The sequence below is a fragment of the Uloborus diversus genome, chromosome 1, assembly GCF_026930045.1.
Source record: "Uloborus diversus isolate 005 chromosome 1, Udiv.v.3.1, whole genome shotgun sequence".
Taxonomy (NCBI): domain Eukaryota; kingdom Metazoa; phylum Arthropoda; class Arachnida; order Araneae; family Uloboridae; genus Uloborus; species Uloborus diversus.
The window spans coordinates 32,802,794-32,821,267 of NC_072731.1; the positions used below are offsets into that span (position 1 = coordinate 32,802,794).

Consider the following 18,474-nt stretch of genomic DNA (forward strand, 5'->3'; position numbering starts at 1 on the left):
ACAGATCAAAGTTAGTGTGAAACTGCATTTTTTGAACTTAAATTTCGAAAAATTAGGCGGAGGGGTGAAGGATTTAGCTCTATTTAAAAAAAAAATTCAATTGGTGGCAACTTTAAAAAGTCCCATTCCTTTCATTACTTTAACGTCAACAAATATAGCCTAAAATGGTGTTTTAAAGATTTTAATTTCTAATAATATCCGCAGAAAGGCCCCCAAATTTTTCTTCCGGTAGTATCACCAGAGACCATCTAAAACTGCATTCTTGGGGCTACAATTCAAAAAAAATTCCAGAAGGGGGGTTCACCCCGCCCCCCCTTATAAGAAGTGAGAATTTAAGAGTGCTCTCCTAAAACTATTTTTTGGTTGCGCCACTGAGTGACAGTATGAAGTCCTTGCCCCCTCCTCGAAAAAAAATGAGAAGATCAGGTCATTTTTGGTCTTCCCCCCTCAAAAAAAATTGAAAATAAAAGAAAAAAGTGGGGGGGGGGGAGCTAATCTTGGTTATATGGGCCATCTCCAAAATAAAAAAATGTATACGCCACTGCACAGAACATACCCATACTAAGAGAACTTTCTTTTTCTAGAATACCATGCATATAATTGCAATGACTTAAGTTGTTCACAAAATGCTGTATAAAATTTCGTTCACTGTTTCAAAAGAAGAGGCAGTGTACCTTGAACTGCACATCTAAAATTATATATTTTTATAATTATTAAAAAAAAATTTTCATGGGGGTATTGTACCGTTTGCTGTATTGTAATATTTTATTAATGAATTTTACGTTAAACTTTTCAAATTAAAAAGGAATAATTCAAGGTTCGTACGCTCCGGAAAAACCTGGAATTGTTAGGGAAAATGACATTGTTAAAAATGTCAGGGAATTTTCAAATTTTGTCCCAAAAAATTCTTTTTTTCCAATTTTTTCCCAGGGAACTTTGTACTATGAGAGCTCACTTTCATTTGTATCGATGTTTCCTGAAAAAATTTAAAAAAATTTTGGGGGAAAATATTGCTGATAATAAAGAAGTGGCGATCTTAAAATTTTTTTCGCAGTCACCATTTTTGTCCCGCAATAGTTCCCAAGAAAAACATTCCTAGGGTGAACAGGAATTATGCACAAACACAACAGGGGAGAAGGCAATTTACTGCTTCGGAAGCACAAGCCTGGGGATGCTAGGATCAATCGGGGGAAATTGTTTTTTGATCGAAAAGTCTTTTCAGCTACGTGTGAAACGTAGTCGCCATTTTTGGTCATTCACAAGATTGAAGTAGACACGATGCTTAAATGCCTAAGTATCCAAAAACAAAGCAGAATTGTAGGTTTCTTTTAACTGCAAGCTAATGAAAATAACGCACAATGTGCAGCAATTTTTTTTTTCCCAATTTTAAATAATGTAATTTTCTTGAGAAATGAAAAATTTTGTTCTTAAAACTTAATCTTATCCTCATTGTCCTGGACACAAAATGTGATAAAAACTTTTCAACTGAGTTGTAGTTCATGAAGATTTATTATTTTCAAATTGTTTTCATGCTACAAATTCAAAAAAATATTTCTTAATTTTCGGCGTAGCTGCCGCATTTGGTCATCCCCAATATTGAAGTACACAACTTTTTAAGTGCCTAAATTTCCGAAAATGGCATTGGATGTTTATTGCGATGTAAACTATTGAAAACTACTCGAAATGTGCCCTTTTTTGGATAATTCCTACTAAATTTCTGGAAAAATGCAAAATTTTATCTTCAAAACATTATTTTTATTCTAATTGATTTATACACTTATATGCTAAAAATTAACTATTCTATTTTAAATGTATTTTTTTAAGGATTATTAATTATGAATGACTACTTTTATGCTACAAATTCAAAAATCTACTTATTTTCTTAATTTTTTCACTTATTCGCCATATTTGGTCGCTTTGCTCGATGGTTAACCCCCCCCCCCCCTCATATTTGAATTTGATTCCGAGATGGCTCGAGTATAAGAAGTAAAAAATGCATATTTTACTCTAAATTTAGTATGTTACATGTTTTTTTCTGAAATACGTTTTAAAAAATGCATCTTTAAACAATAAACTAGTCCTTAAAAAGTAAAATTAATTTCTGAAAAACTCCTTACTTTTAATTTTTAAAGTTGAGTATGAACCCTGTCACGGAACAAAGTACTGAACATACTTCACTAACGCAATAGAATACATATACATGCATTATCCAGTCTCCCTCTATAATGAAGACTGTTTTTGATTGTAATATGTATTATAGATATTGCCGAAATGAATTGCATGCTTGGTATGACTGTATTTGAAAGGCATTAAATGAGTCGTCTTATTGCAAACAGTTAAGTTGTTCGCAAAATGCTACCTAAAATTTCATTTCGAGTTTCAAAAGAAGGGACAAGACTTTTTTCAAAACTTTGAATGGTACACCTCATATTTTTTATTTTGTGATGTTCTTGCACAGGCAAGAACATTTTTTCATGGTGTAAAAGTTTTTTCGACTCTCCAGTTTTCCATTGTAATATCTGTGTAAGGAATATTAGTTGGATATTGATGTAACTGTTTTTGAATTGCATTTAGTGAGCTGTCTCAATCAAAGGCACCCATATGCAAAATTGTAAGGGAGGGCTCAGATATTTTCCCTCATGGTTTAGCGGGATATTTTCCTCATGGAAACTGATTTCAGGACAGATTAGAGTCAATAAAATTTGACATTTTTAAAAATGTATTCATTAATGGCTCAAAAAGAAATGTTTTTACATTTTTGCAAAGAAAAAAACACTAAAAGCAAGTAAGTTCTAATTTGTAAGGGGGGTTCGAGTCCCCCCCTTACCCCCCTATATGGGCGCCCTTGGTCTCAATTTCAACTGGCTAAGTTTTCCATACCATGCTGTTTACTAATGTTTAAGTGCTTTTACCAGTATTTATTAGGGGAGTGGGGGTGAAAGGTTCAGAACCTCTTAATTTACAGGAGGCTAAATTATAACTTGTTTCTTTTTATCAAAAAATATAACTTTTTTTTTCACAATTATTAGTTATTTGCTTAAAAGTTCTATTTTCCTAATATTTTAATTTAGATTGTGTTGAAAGCAAACTATGAGGTATGAAGGTCAGCTTAACTAGTATTTAATTTTTGCAAGGTACTTAATTTCATTACATATATTAAATATAATGGTTTTTCATTTTCAATTCTAGGGATTTGGTTCATCGTCAGACAGCATGTGCTGCCATTCAGCACATGGCCTTGGGTGTATATGGCTTTGGCTGTGAAGATGCCCTGGTTCACTTGTTGAATTATGTCTGGCCAAACATATTTGAGACATCCCCTCATCTTGTACAAGCTTTCATGGGTGCTGTTGAAGGGCTTCGTGTTGCACTTGGACCAATCAAGATTTTACAGTACTGTCTACAAGTATGTTTTTCATTCACTTTCCTTGAGACTTGAGTGCTACTTACAGGGTGTTCATGCACATGGAAAGTTGCAGATTTCGACTATGATCGAAAATGGTCATGGAAAATCATGACGTTCAGCAAAAAATGCTCAAAAATCATGACAACGACAACTGGTCATGGATTTTAAGTTCAAGGACATGCACATTTATCGAGTTTTTCGCACATCCAATTCGATAATACTTGCTCGTTTTTCTTTACTATGTGATTCTAACCTTTAAACAGGGCCAGATTTGGAAGTGTGGAGGTCCCGGGGCAATGAAGGAGTTTAGGCCTTTTAATCAGGGTTCGAAAAGATCATCATATTTTCGAAAATATTCGATGCTTTGATATATATCCGATATTTTCGACCCATGAAAGTTAGGATATTTTGTGAAAATTTTATTGGGGGAGCCCTTTGTTGTGGAGGCCCTGGGGCAGTAGCCCCGCCTGCCCTCCCCTAAATCCGGCCCTGCCTTTAAATATTTATAATAATGTGTTTTTAGGAACCCCCCTCGCAGCGCCATCTAGGATTTTAGGTGTTTTTTTTTTTCAGTATTCGTCTTATATCTCAAAAAAGATTTACTTGCAAACAAAATTGTTATTTGAAAAATTAAAGAGCTCAAAATTATCTTCGATTTTTTTAAAAAATTGTACAGGATTTGCACAGATCATGGAAATCCTAGAAAGTCATGGGGAGAAAAAAAAATCAGACCTGGAAAAGTCATGGAAAATTAATATTTTCATTAAAAGTCATGGAAATTTATTTAAAGTCATGAAAAAATGTTTTGAGCAGTAAGAAAGTAACTATCTAAAAGAGCACTAGAAATATTGAGTGGTTTAGTAATATTGCATATAACTTGAACAATCTTAGAAACAAGTCTGAGTTTTGGAGTTCAATTTCATCCGCTTCTATAACAGCCGCTCGCCTTTTTTTGTAATGTGATTTTACTACTAGGACATCACTAATTTAGAATTCACCATTATTTTCTGCACTTTTTATATTTTATATTCTGTAGCAGTGGACTTGCACTTTCTTGATTTTGCCACGCCCCCTCAAAAAGTGTAATTCAATAGCACTCGAGTTTGTTTCAACTACTTGTAAAAAATTCATTATTAAATTTACCAGAGTTTATCTTAATATGTTGAAGGCTTTAGAAAGTTACGATTTTAGTCTGGCAATAAAACACAGAAATAGGGGAATGCTAACACTCTAAAACAGTGGTGCCCAACATACAGCTCGTAAAACTGATCCCTTTGTGGCCAGCTGAAATATCTGATTTAGAAAAATGAAAAAACTGAAAAATGGGCTTTACTTTAATGAACAAATATAGTATATTGTTAGTTACATTGAGGTGAGTAGATGCACTATTGACACCAAAGAGCAATGTTTTTATGAAGTAAATTTATTATTGGTAACTTAGTAATGACCCATTCAATTTTTGTCCCATTCATTATTATTCTGCCCTGTTTATTAAATATTTGTTAGACACCTAGTGTATTGCATTTTTACTTTATTTGATATGATGAAGACAAATAAGAATAATTTATTTTTTTCTGCAGTGCACTGATATTTTTTTCAGTCACAAGTGCCCTCTAATGAGTAACCTCCAATAAGGTATAGTGGCACTCACATAAAAGTTTTTTGAAAGCCCATTTCCGAAAATTGGCAAGTTTGGCATTTAATACTACTATTCTGTTCGTGTAACAAGGTCATGAAAATTTTTATGAAGTCATGAAAAAGTCTTGGAAAAGTCATGGAAATATTTTATCCAATTTGGGTATGAACCCTGATTGTAGCTATAATAGTTTCTGAGATAATTAAATTTCAAAGTTTTTGAAATTTCAGAGGTAGACCATGCAAAACTGAGCGACGCAACTAGTATTTACATAAAAGTGGCAATTCCATTGCCACATATAGGATAATAATATACAAAATGCATGCATGAACGATGCCATATTTCAGAATATTTTGCACCAGCTTTGGTTTGTTTGGGGATTTAACATTCTCCTACCGATTTTCAGAAAAATCCTGGCTAACATGTCAACATATTTTTTCTTTTGAAAATAGGCTTTTTGTTAGTTATTACTCATGGAAAAGAATTCCTTTTTTCCATTGTAGCATATGATGCTATTGACACTTTAATTATCCCATTTTGTATTACACATGCTCATTAATTCTGAACACAGTAAAGCAGATGACTGTTTCGAAACTTCCATCCAGTGTCACATCTACAATTTTTCACTTTTGATATTAAGTAGTGGCCAGAACCCATCTTTCTTCTAGTTTGATATCAAAACACAAACACAGAAATTGGATGAATTTGAACCCCTTCCTCAGTGTTAGATATAATTAGTAACTCATGCAACATTGATGTTAACTTCTTTGAATGAAAGTAAAATATTATATTGAATAAAGTACTTTCTAAAAAGGAATGAATTTTGTTATTTTTGACACACGCTTTCACGAGTCCTACCTTTTAAAAATATAGTGCTGATATTTTTAATATCTTGCTGACTTGTTTTCATGTTTTTTACATTTTTTGCAGGGTCTGTTTCATCCAGCAAGAAAAGTGAGAGATGTGTATTGGAAAATTTATAACACATTGTATATCGGTGGACAAGACTCTTTAGTTATTGGTTATCCAAGAATACCCAACGATTCACGCAATACCTTCACACGTCATGAACTAGATATGATTTTGTAAGCATTATTGTATAAAAATGATTTTAAAAATTTCACACATTTGTTTTGAGATATTGGAGCTTTATTTCTTTCAGAATAAATTTCTTTGTATATATTTTTGTGCAAGGTTCTTTGAATGCGTTTTTGTTACCTGATTCATGAAGTCTAACGTAAAATTGAAAATTTAGTGCAATATGTTTAATGGAAATATGTTGCTAATGATTATAGAATGGTTGGGTTGCCTTGAGAGCATATGTGTAGGGCATTACTTAATATTTTCTGTATTATTAATCCCTTTTGAAGTTAGTGCCAATGTAGAAAATGTTTGTCTTTTCAGTGATCAGAACTGATTTTCACTTCATCATTTACTCTCCCTTAAAGAACAGCTCAACAGATCATGTTGCAATGGGGTAGGGCTGGGAGATGTAGGAATTTCTACATCGTGATGCATGCCAACCTTACATTGCAATGTAGCAATGCATCACGATGTAACTTTTTTTTTTTTAACTAAACTTGCTTGTTTAAGTTTTACAAAATATATACAAGGTATAAAAATTATATATCATGCCCGATACGAATTAACAGATTTCAGCACCAGAAAGAAATTAATTATGGGTCATTTCACGTCAAATCACCTAATGCCATATGCCATCATGTCTCAGATTTTGTCCATTATTTTTTGACGAGCAGATATCTATGAGAAAAGCCCAAATTAATTTACAAAGTCTGAAACAGAGGTTTTTGCACAATTCTTTTGAAAAGTAAACAACTTTTTAGCGATTAACTCTTGATACAAATCCTTTGAGAGTCCAGCATTAATTATTCTGAAAAGTTTTTGGCCTTTTTTAAGCTTAAAAGGGATTTAAAGCAGGGTTGACTTTCTGCTGGCAGAAACTGGTTATAACCGGTAAAAACCGGCAGAAACTGGCAAAAACTTAAAAATGTCTTTAACAACTCGAGTAATTAGTAAATAATATTTGTTTAAGTTAACTAAAAAATTAAACATCATTTAAAAAAATAAAATTTCTTGCTAGTGCCTTTGATTTAGTTCAGAAAGGGAATTTCCAGTTGCAGAGGCTTGTAGTATTTGGATTAATTTAACAAAGGATAAAAAATCATAAAGGGGTGCTTAGGAAAGAGGAGTGACATACAGAATTAAACAGGCATTACTGATTGTAATTTCCTCACTTATATACTTCCTCTAAATTGTTTGTGATTGAAATTATCATGTCATGTGCTTCAAGAAGAAAGTGCCAGAATTTTACTTGCCTAAATTTTGTACCTAATGTCACAGCTTTGCAAAACAAATTGGCATCATTTCTCAAAACTTATTTTTCCAGTCAAAACTTTACCACAACCCCAGTTACTACATGGTGGACCAGTTATACAATAGATGAAAGTTTCACGAACATTGCTTGCTCCTTGATGCATTGTCTGCTAGCTCTTCTGTTTTAAGAATATTCTAAAATTTCTCATTTGTACGTAGTAAATGAGAACCTGTTTAGATTTTTGAAACCACCTTTTCTAAGAGGCAATTGCAAGGGCCAAACAATGTAACATTTGATTTTGGATTGTGATAATTTTGTAATAAAATTACAGTACTTTGTTTAACAATTAATTATTTTTCCCATGCATTTTCAGTTGTATACCAAGAATTATTTTTTTATTTTGTGAATTTTTGCCGGTTTCTGCTGTAAAGTGGCAGAAAGTGGTTTTTGTCATGCCGGTTTTAACCAGTTTCTACCAGTGGTTTTAACCGCCTCGGCAGAAACTTGCCAACCCTGATTTAAAGTAATAGAAAACTTGTATTTTCTGCAAAACAAACTTTATTTTTTTTTATTTCGAAACAACAAAAAACACCCTTCTACCTTTTTCTACATAGCATGAGAATGATTTAAATAGGCTAAGAAAAAAAAAAAAAAAGATGCAGATCGTAGTAGGTAGGTACTCCGGAGATATAACTTATTTAATCTCCCAATTGAAAAAAACATAAAAACCTACTTTAGATAAAGAGTGGCAACACCCAATTGTTCATAGAATACTTTCAATCGTTCACACTGAAAGAGAAAAATATTAGCTTGAAATTGATACCAAATTCATATTCTTGCATTTAAAAAAAGGTTCTTTGTAATCAGTAGCGGGAGAGGGGGGCTGCACCAGGTGGCACTCGAAGAGGTTAGCATAGTTTATCTTTACTAATAATTCAGCTGAAAGTCTCTCTGTCTGTAAGGATCTCTGTGATGCGCATAGCGCCTAGACCGTTTGGCCGATTTTCATGAAATTTGTACAAAGTTAGTTTGTAGCATGGGGGTGTGCACCTCGAAGCGATGTTTCGAAAATTCAATGTGGTTCTTTTTCTATTCCAATTTTAAGAACAAAATTATCATAAGATGGACGAGTTAATTACGAAATTATCATAACGTGAAACCATAACATGGGTACAAGCCAATTGGCAAGAAAATTCACCATACATTATTTGTAAATATACAGGCGAGCCAAAAGAACTTTTAATTTTTCTATTACAGGCAAAGCCGTGCGAGTACCACTAGTATAAAATATAAATAGTTTAATTCTGAAAATTTCCTCCAATATATCTTACATTATCTAATATCAAACAAGTTCAACAAAAATAAAGTGCAGAATATTGCAAGGGGAGGGGGAGGTTACATATATCATCTAGGACAGGAGTTATCCCTGTATTTAAAAATATATTATTGCATAGTTGAAAAATTGAAATACATAGGGGGAAAATAACATTTTAGAGTAGCATCAATACTTGAGCTCAATGGCGAATCCAGGAGGAGGACTATGGGGCTACAGCAACACCTCCCCCTCTCATGCCAGAGTACCTGATCTCAGAACATCCTCTCAATCTCTACAAATTTCCGCGACAGAGTCTTGAATACCCTCCCTCTTAACATTATCCAAAATCGTCTAAAATTTGGTTTTTGGAATGTCAATTTCGAATAATTTCGGTGAGAGATTCTTTAACCCCCAAACCTTATCCTGAAAGGTGTCCTACGGTTGCGTTTTTAAAGCTTAATTTTGGAAATGTTCCGGGGAAGAGCCCTAAACCCCTTCCCGTGCTTGAACTCCATCAAAATATCCAAGAAATGGATTTTTAGGATTTTAAATTCGAAAAAAAAATCCAGGGGAGTGCCTGCTGTCCCTCTTCACATAATTGGAGATCATATAACAGGGTGGCGACAGATCAGGGAGATCAGGGAAAAGTCAGGAAACTTTATTAATCAGGGAAATATCAGGGAACTTTGAAAAAATCACAAAAAATCTGGGAAAATTGATTTTATGAAGAAAAAAAATTTTTTTTTTTTGCTTTACAAAATTACTCTAATTCCCTACGCATTTTCCGCCAATTATCTGTTCAAAAAAAGTAAAATTAATGAGGTGCGATTATACACTGCCGCATATTTGTGCATCTTTTTTCCTCAACGTCAAAGTATTGAATGTTACATATTAACCACAGGATGAACTTATTAAGATTGCTTCTGTGTCTGTTAGGTTGTTTATTTTACCTAGCTTGAAATTTCCTTTTACGCTTTCAATGCTACGTAAAACAAACAACCGTACAGGCAAAGAAGAAGCCTTCATTAATGCCTTAGCTCCTATGCCTTTATTCCATTGTCTCGAAGTAATTAAGTACTATAATCACGATTTCAGGAAGAAATCTTTAGTGGTTTTTGAATTAATACTATAAAAGCTTAAAAGTTATTACTTCTTTGGATTTTTAATTTAATTGCTAAAATAGAACTTTCAATTAAAAAAACTTTGTTTTTTGCCGTTATACTATTTGTTGTCACCGCAGATTATAAAGGTTTTCTTTTCTTCAGACTTAAGTAATTTTTTAATTTTATAACCAAGTTGTAAAAGCAATCTAAGATTTTTTTTCGTTACATACTGGAATCATTTGAAATAGATATAACTTGTGAACTTAAGTAAATATTTTTATTTTTTTATTGTTAAAATGCTGTATTCATTCATTAAAACCTATATTCTTGATTAGAGAAAAGCTCCCTATGAATGGATGTCAAATGGTTTCATCTATTTTGCATAAATATGTCAATTAGTTAGATACGAATAACTACATAACTTCTATTCTTTCACTATTACTTGTTATTCTTGCAACAATTATTATACTGTTTGAAAACTTAGTTCAAAATAATTTCAATTACTTTTTAGTTCTATCATAAATACACATATGTTTTTAAAAGTAATTTTAATAGTTTCTTAAATTTCTTATGCTAAGTGGTTTCTGGAAGTAAAGTTTTTTTTTTGAATTTTCTATAATCTTTCCATGTATAAAAATTTAATATACTGTTTTGTTGGTTTTTCTTTTCTTCCAAAAAAAATGGCTTGTTTTTTTTAGCCATTTTATTAAAAAAGCAGCATCTTTTTAAAATATATCTTTAGTTCAACAACTTTACACAACTTAAAACGTTTAAAATACTGCATTTAATACAAACATACAATGGATTTCAAGTAGAGCAAAGAAAGGAAACCATTACCATTGGTAACGTAAGTCAGGGAAATTTGATGAACTTAATCAGGGAAATCAGGGAAAAGTCAGGGATCTTTTTTTCACAGTTCCTGTCGCCACCCTGTATAAAATTTCGTTTTTAGGGGTTAAATTTCAAAAAGGGTTTTGGGTGAGGGTCTCTGAACGTTTCCCTTTGTCATCAAAGGTAACTTACAATTCTGTTTTTTAGCCTTAAATTTCGAAAAAACTTTTGGGAGTGCCCAAGATCCTCTCTTCCGCTCCACATCCTTAAAACTCCTCTAAAATTTTGTTTTTGAAACATCAATTCCAACAAAAATCCTGGGGAGGGGGGAGGGGACTCCGAATCCAAGTCTTTTTCCTAAAAGTTTACTAAGATGGCTTATAATTGCGATTTTAGAACCTGGAAGTCAAAAATGTTTCGAGGAAAGGTCAACTAAACCCCTTCTCTTCCCTAAATTTAAACAAAGATAACTGAGCTTTTTTAGGACATATCAGTTTCATCTTCGAAAAATTAGAGAGCATCCTTATCCACTTCTACCTCCTCCATCGTTAAAAATCGTTTAAAACTTCATTTTTAGGACTTTGGGAAATTTCAAGCTTGAACCCTTCATAAAAGTCTCTGAACTTTTCCTCCTCCGAACATTACCAGAGATTGTGTAAACTGCAATTTTAGAACTACAATTTCTGGGGGAGAGTCATCGTGAATGTTACACTTAGGACTGTAGATTCATATTCTTAATTCTCTTTCTCCGCTATATTATGCAATTCTCTTAATTTGACTGCTTATACGATAGCAATAACACCTCCTCCCCTCCCTTTTCCAAGAATAAATCTCTCTCACGCTATATATACGTTTGATGAAAATTGAGGGTCTTCCAAATGCCCTTCTATTAGTTTTTTTGACCTCGCAACGGCTTGTCAAAAGAAAATGCAATAATTTGTTTCAATAAAAGTTGGAGACGCTGAGACTATATAAGATTTTTATGACAGCTCCTCCAAAAACAAAATCCTGAATTCAACTCTGCTAAGAAGCAAAAATTTTGAAAGTGCCAAAATGTACATTTATCATTATCGTAACTATAATTTTTTTTTATTTCTGCAATTGTAGAAAAAAAAAAGATTAATCTAAGATAGAGATAATAATAGATTAAGTCACACTTACAACTGTAGATTCATGTTTTTTATCTTTCTCCACTTATATAATGCAATTATCTTAATTTGATTGCTCATAAGTCGAGTAATGACACTGCTTCCTCCCCCCCCCCCTCCAAACATAAATTACCCCCTACAAATTTTTTGACCTTGCGGCAGCCTTGTTAAAAGCAAATGCCTTCATTCACTTCATTTAAAAGTTGGAGAAAACCAAAGCCTGCATTTGCTGCTGGGATGCAAGAATTTTGAAAGTGCCGAAACGTATGTTTAGCATTATAGAGATTATCTTTTTTTTTGTATTTCTGCACTTATTGTAGAAATAATAAAAAAAAAACACACACACTAAGCTGTAATACAATATTTCAAGCACCTTGAGTTATTATGTAATATATGCCCAATTTCTGCACACACGTACCTACACACACACATAATATATATATATATACAGGGGATACTTGGGGGGGTCTCAGGTTTCTTAGTTGGTGAAAAGGGGGTTGCAACGTAAAAAAGGTTGGGAACTACTGATCTAGAACAAATTTTGTATGAAATGGATTTGCAGTTTATAATTGTCTTCCAAACTTTTGTTATGCCACAGAAATAGAACAGAGTTATTACTGAAAATTATATAAATTTCATATTTACATAAAACATTTATAAAGTTTTTTTAGGGGGGGGGGGGTCGGTGACACTACAAGTCACCGACCCCACCAACCAGTGTAACATCTGTGCTATGAACTCCACTTCTTGTACCATCAAAATACATGCTGCATTTTCTGTTGCTATTTTTCTCTTTAAATCTTGCTTTTTTTCTGGCAAGTGACTATATGATAAATTTCTAGTTCATCAACATATCTTTCGTCATTAACTAAGAAAACGTGCAATTCTTACATGTTTTGGGAGAAATGAAGGTGAATCAACGCATCGTTCACCCCTGCAATGGGAGCATGCATATTAGATGTGTGCTCGAGGGTTTATTGTTCGCATTAAGCTTTATAAATTGTAAAGGCTCTATTGGCCATTGAAAGGTGGGAATGAAGTTCAAAAATAACTTAAATAGTTTTCAACTTCAGACAACCTAAAAATATAGTGTGACCACTGACCAGTTAAAATGAACTGAACTACACGAGCAATCATAACTCTAGTTACATCTAAACTAGTTCAAGCCAATCACTCGCAAAATTTAGCCTTGAGCCTTACCAAATTCACAGAAGTCCAGGTTTTGGTTTAAAATTTTTTTTATCAGATATTAAAAGCATTTAAGAGAGCGATAGATTTGTTAGAAAATCTGAAAATAATTTGGTTGAAAACTAAAACTGGGAGATGTAGGGAACACATAGGTAGAGAAAACTATCGATCCAATTTAATTTTGTGTCGAAAATATAGATTAGTAGAAAGTCATACACTTGAAATTTTGACAAGGTGGCCACAAGAAGGACATAATCATTTTCCCTGTGCAACTTAAAAATTTCCTCTATTCCTCTTATGGTCGATTTTTCATCGATAAAGGATGAATATCTGGTAGAAATATAGCCTCCCTCCAAGGGAAGCTATATTTCTGCTCTTCCTTGTTACTTGGATACACCTAGGCTTTTCACACTATTTCAGGTGTTAATTATTAATGAACCAAAATGAGCAATAATAACATGAAATGTGTCAAGACTGCTAGTTTGTTAGGAAACCTTTAGGTTACATAGTCAGTTTAATTTATTCAATTACAGTCACATATTTAAAAAAAAAAAAAAAAAAAAAAATCTTAAAATTAACATTTATGAAATATTTGGAGAAAATATCCAACTTCATTAATAAATTGCATAGGTTTCTTAATTCAGATCGCTTTTCATAACTATTAGTAATGAAATTAACTTGAAAATACGATTTTACTAAATGGGAAGTTGAAAAACATAAGGTATTAAAATATGAAAAAATATTAAAGTACACTTGGAGTAAAAAGGTAAGTACTGAAATCATGACGAAATTGCTTGGCTTGATTCAGCTTTCAAGTAAAAGACTTCTAATTGAACTTGCTTATTTTTTTCCTATTCCATGAAAATAGTATGCTATTATTTTTTTTTTCATACATTGTAAAAATACTAGGTAGGGAAATGTGGGACAAAGTGAAATGGTTAAGATGATCAAGTTTTTTCAAAATGAACAAATCGGAAATTTGTTTTGAAAATTACAGTACATAAAGAGAAAACATTGTCAAAATTTACGTTGAAACAGTATTTTTTATTTTTGGCAGTCAATTAGTCTTCAAAAAAAAAGTGGAAAATTTTCATTTTTTTTTCATGGGGCATAGTGAAAAATTAAATATTTATAAAAAGAAATATTTTCTATTCCATATCTCTATATATTATTTCTGTAGCCTGTTTTTTGTTTCTACGCGAGATTTTCCTCAATTCTTGACCGATTTCTTTGATTTAACCCTCATTTTAAAGCTTATCGTTTAGACTACTGACGAAAAATAGACCAAAAGTCTAAAAATTATTTTTTATGTTAAAAAAACCTGTTTTAAAGCACCGGTCTGAGGATTTCGCTTAAATTTATAAGTTTAACTTGCTCCATGATCGGCAGAGCAGAATAGCTCTATTGGAAGAGAGTTCAACTGGTAACCAGAAGAACGAGTGTTCTGGCCTTGTCCCGGATGATCTGCATCGAAAAATTAGACAAATATAATGCATTACAACAGACACTTTTAAACAATAAATAACACAAGTGAGAGAATAAAATAAATGAAGCAGGAATTCTCCTTGCTGATACAAAAAGGTGATGCAACCTGTAGCTTAATTATAAAGGTTTTTTTTTTTAAAGCTTTGGTTCCGGTCAGAAAAATAAAGCATGATGTAAGCGAAAATATAAGTATCAGGTTTAAGATTTCAGACTACAATGGAATAATTTTTGTTCAGATAAAAAATCGTATACTAAAATGTAGATCTTCTAATGACAATTTTCGACTCTTAGGACAAAAAAAATTACTATCCCAAATTGAAATTACGCTTTTCATTTAGTTAACCTATGAATATTTATTAGAATGTGAAGTGAAACAACAACTTGGTGGGTAAAATATCATTTTTTCTCCTTTCGGCAAAAAACAAATAGCCAGTCACACGTTTACTACATTCGAAAAGATGCGCTTAAAAAACGAACATAGTTCAACTGATTTTGTATTTTAACCGATCGTTTAAATGATGAACATGTGCTGCCATCCAAGCAATAATGTTTCAAGCAGCCTGCGATAACAAATTGTATAAATTTTCAAAAACACTTCCTTTTAATATCTTATCTTATATACTATTTCTGTGGATAATTTTTCTGTTGGTATGCGAGATCCTTATATTTTATTTCTGTAGCCTTTTTTTTGCTCCTACGCAAGATCTTCCTCAATTCTTGATCGATTTCTTTGATTTACCCTCATTTTAAAGCTCATCGAGCCGGCTAATGACAAAAATCAGACCTGCGGTCGGAAGATCAATTTTTCTGAACGCCCCTTGCACTTGCATAACCTTGATGCAGCCTGTATTTCTTATGCAGATTCTTTTTTAAATTCAAAATTCTAATACAATTTCCAATTTTGTACCGCTTTCGGCAAAAAAAAATCACAATTAAACCAGTTTTTTTTTATAAAACTCAAAAGAACTGGGCTTAGTTGTTTGGTATCATTGATAAGTGTTTTTTTTTTTGGTAGAGTGTTCGGCTATAAATTAGTTGAACTTCAGGTCCGCCATTAGAGCTAATTTAGATTAATATTACGCATTACATGTATAGTGCAGCTCTGGTTAGTTGAGCTGTGACCTTGACTATGTTTACCTGTTTTAGGGGAGTTTAGTGAAAAATAGACGCGTTATTGGGGCTGGGATTTTAGTTGTAATATTTTTGAAAAACTACTAAGAAAGTTTCTCAACTGTACAGAGGTAAACATTGTCAGATTCGGAGCTCAACTTTTCAGAACCTCACAATACTCATTACAACAGATAACACCCGTAAGGCAACAACATAAACACAACGGGAATCTCCTTGGCATTTCAACTCTTTTCTCTTTTATTCAGGCTACAGTTATTATTCAGATAAATTGACTATTAATCAAAGGGTGTTTTTTTTTTTTTTTTTTTTTTTTTTTTTAAAGCTTCAACTCCATTTAGATTACTAAGCATAAAAAAATTAGATTAAAAAATTCAGACCTCAAGGGAATCCTCTTTGCCCAGAAAAACTCTTCATTGTATACTGAAATGTAAATTTTGCTGTTAGCAGTGTTCGACCTTTTGTATAAATAAAAAACTACTATGCCAAATTGAAATTACGAGTCTCACCCAGTAAACCTTTAACTATTTATTCGAATACGATGTAAGCATTAAATTTATTATCAACTTCAAAAATAAGATATCCATTTCTTATCCTCTGCTTTCGGCGGAAAAAAAATGCAATTTTTCTACGTTCGAAAAGTTACAATTAAAAAATGCATTCAGTTCAACTGGTTTTGGTTTTGAATTTTAAGTGTTCGATCAAAAGAAAAACATGTGCTGGCAATCAAGCTGCAACGGTTAAAGCAGCTATGGGAAATTGTATCAACTTTAAAAAATAAAAACATTTATTTTCAATATAATATTTCTCTAGAAATAGCTACGCGAGATCTTCCTCATTCCTTAGTCAAATTCCACGTTTTACAAATTATTTTAAAGCATATCAGCTGGCTAATGACAAAACATTGATGCATGTTTTTTTTTTTTGGCAAAAAGCTTTTTGGCTGTTTTTTATTACACATTGCTTCAATGAATAGCACTCGAAAATGAAGGCAAAGTTGTTCGGTTGGTTGGAGTGCCATGCTGACAATCAGATTGGCGCCAGTTCGAAACTGTGCCAGTACATATCTCTTTTTGTGCCTCTTTTTTTCCGTCACAGGCTCAGATATGCAGGATTGTATTTGCCGCAACCCGTTTTTTCACATGCACAACTACTGCCTTTTCAAGAGTCACTCAGTCACACTTTTAATGATCTTTATGTTTGCATTGAAAATACGTACAACCAAAAAGTGAGTGATGATATGACATCAACACAACGTTGTATTTAACGAGGTTTTGTCGTTGATGTCTTAAAATTACATGCCTTCTTTTTTCCGTTTCTTAAATTTGTTTACTTTTTTCGATTCTTCTTCATAATGTTCTTTGAAATTTTTAAAGAGAGAAATGCCACATGAAACCATTCGAAGCAGAGTGCGGAGTTCCGGAAGGGTCTACTAGTTAAAACATTTTTTTGATCCAAAGGATCAATAAACAAAAGGTTAAATGAATAAATGAAAAGGTAATGAGACAATAAATAAATAAATTAAGTAATATATGAAGAAAAATAAATGAGCAAGTAAAAGAATGACTGAATAAGAAAATAAGTGAATGAATGAATTAATAAGTGAATTATTTAGTGAAGGAATGTAAATGAATTAATAAATGAAAACATGATTTATATTAAATGATTGAGTGAGTAAATGAAACAATTTTATTTTGCCTCATCCACTTTGCCCCGTATGTACTTGACAAATTTTACAATTTATTTAAAATACAAATAAGCTGAATATTAACCAAATTTTTACTGTATTGAATATTAGGAGATCTCAATTAATATTTAAAATGTCAATAACAAAAACTTTATCATCTGATAGTAACAAAAATAATTTTTGACCTACAACAAAATATTACGAAGGAGTATGAATTTTTTTAAATTGCCTGTATTACCAAATGCTTTAATCTTCGGCGGTATTTTTTTCCTGACTAGAATAGACCACATATGGTACTACATAGTTAAAATTTAGCTTTTGATATAATAATAATGCAAACTCTGTTCTGTGATAATTTAAAATAGATGTTTAAGTTTTCCAGAAATACCTGCATTTTTGCAAAGTGTGCTATTGTACTATTTTGTATTGTGATAGTGTTCTACAACTAATTAAGAAAGAACAAAACAAGTTTTAAGCAGAAATAATTTATTGTTAACAGCAGATATGAGAAAAAAAAATTGCTGAGGATTCTAATCCGTTTAGCAATTCAAGTAAATGTAAAAAATACTTTTGTCTAAATCTCATTTTGTTGGCCATAATCATATACATACATAAATGATGCAAAGATAAAACAAACACTTAACTTATACAAAATGTGACGTTTTGTAGAGCTGAAATGGGGAGGGGGGATCACAGAAAGAAAAAAAAAATCTTTGGTAAAATTTTAGATAGCAAATTAAATCAGTTTTATTAGTGTTTGATCAGCTTAGTTATTCTTTATACAAATTATAAAAAGTAAAAATTACATAATTTACGTACAAGCAAGCTTTAACAAATATATATTTCAACCATCTATATAACACATTTTTAACACAATTCATACCAATCGAAAACATGTGTATACAACATTTCATTTCCAGTCAAATGAAGATTCCATGAACTTTAAAGTAAATTTTCTGCCTTGTTTATTATAAAATTTTTCCGATTGTAGAAAAATATGGCTTTTATATATTAAAGGAAACATGATTTAAAATCGTCATGAGAAATGATGAGAAGTGACTTTTTAATATATCTCCTAGTTTCTAAAACTTGAGTTAAAACCATGTAACTTAAACTATTTTTAAAAGTCAACTGATTTAAAACATGATTAATTAGCACCAGCAAAATTAAAAATTGCATACTGGTTGCTGTAACTGAGGGTACTTCATTTGA

General features: G+C 32.0%; 1 protein-coding gene across 2 annotated transcripts in view; it reads left to right on the forward strand.

The window, feature by feature from the left end:
• Window positions 1-6,224, forward strand: part of LOC129229136 (splicing factor 3B subunit 1-like) — a 123,519-nt gene extending 117,295 nt beyond the window's left edge. Inside the window, exons 21-22 of one of the 2 annotated variants that reach the window (XM_054863459.1) lie at window positions 3,190-3,406; window positions 5,973-6,224. In XM_054863459.1, the coding sequence (XP_054719434.1) occupies window positions 3,190-3,406; window positions 5,973-6,131 (376 nt within the window). In that variant the 3' untranslated portion in view covers window positions 6,132-6,224. The remainder of the gene's footprint in view (window positions 1-3,189; window positions 3,407-5,972) is intronic. The other variant, XM_054863460.1, reaches the window with a different exon arrangement.
• The last annotated feature ends 12,250 nt before the right edge of the window (window positions 6,225-18,474 follow it).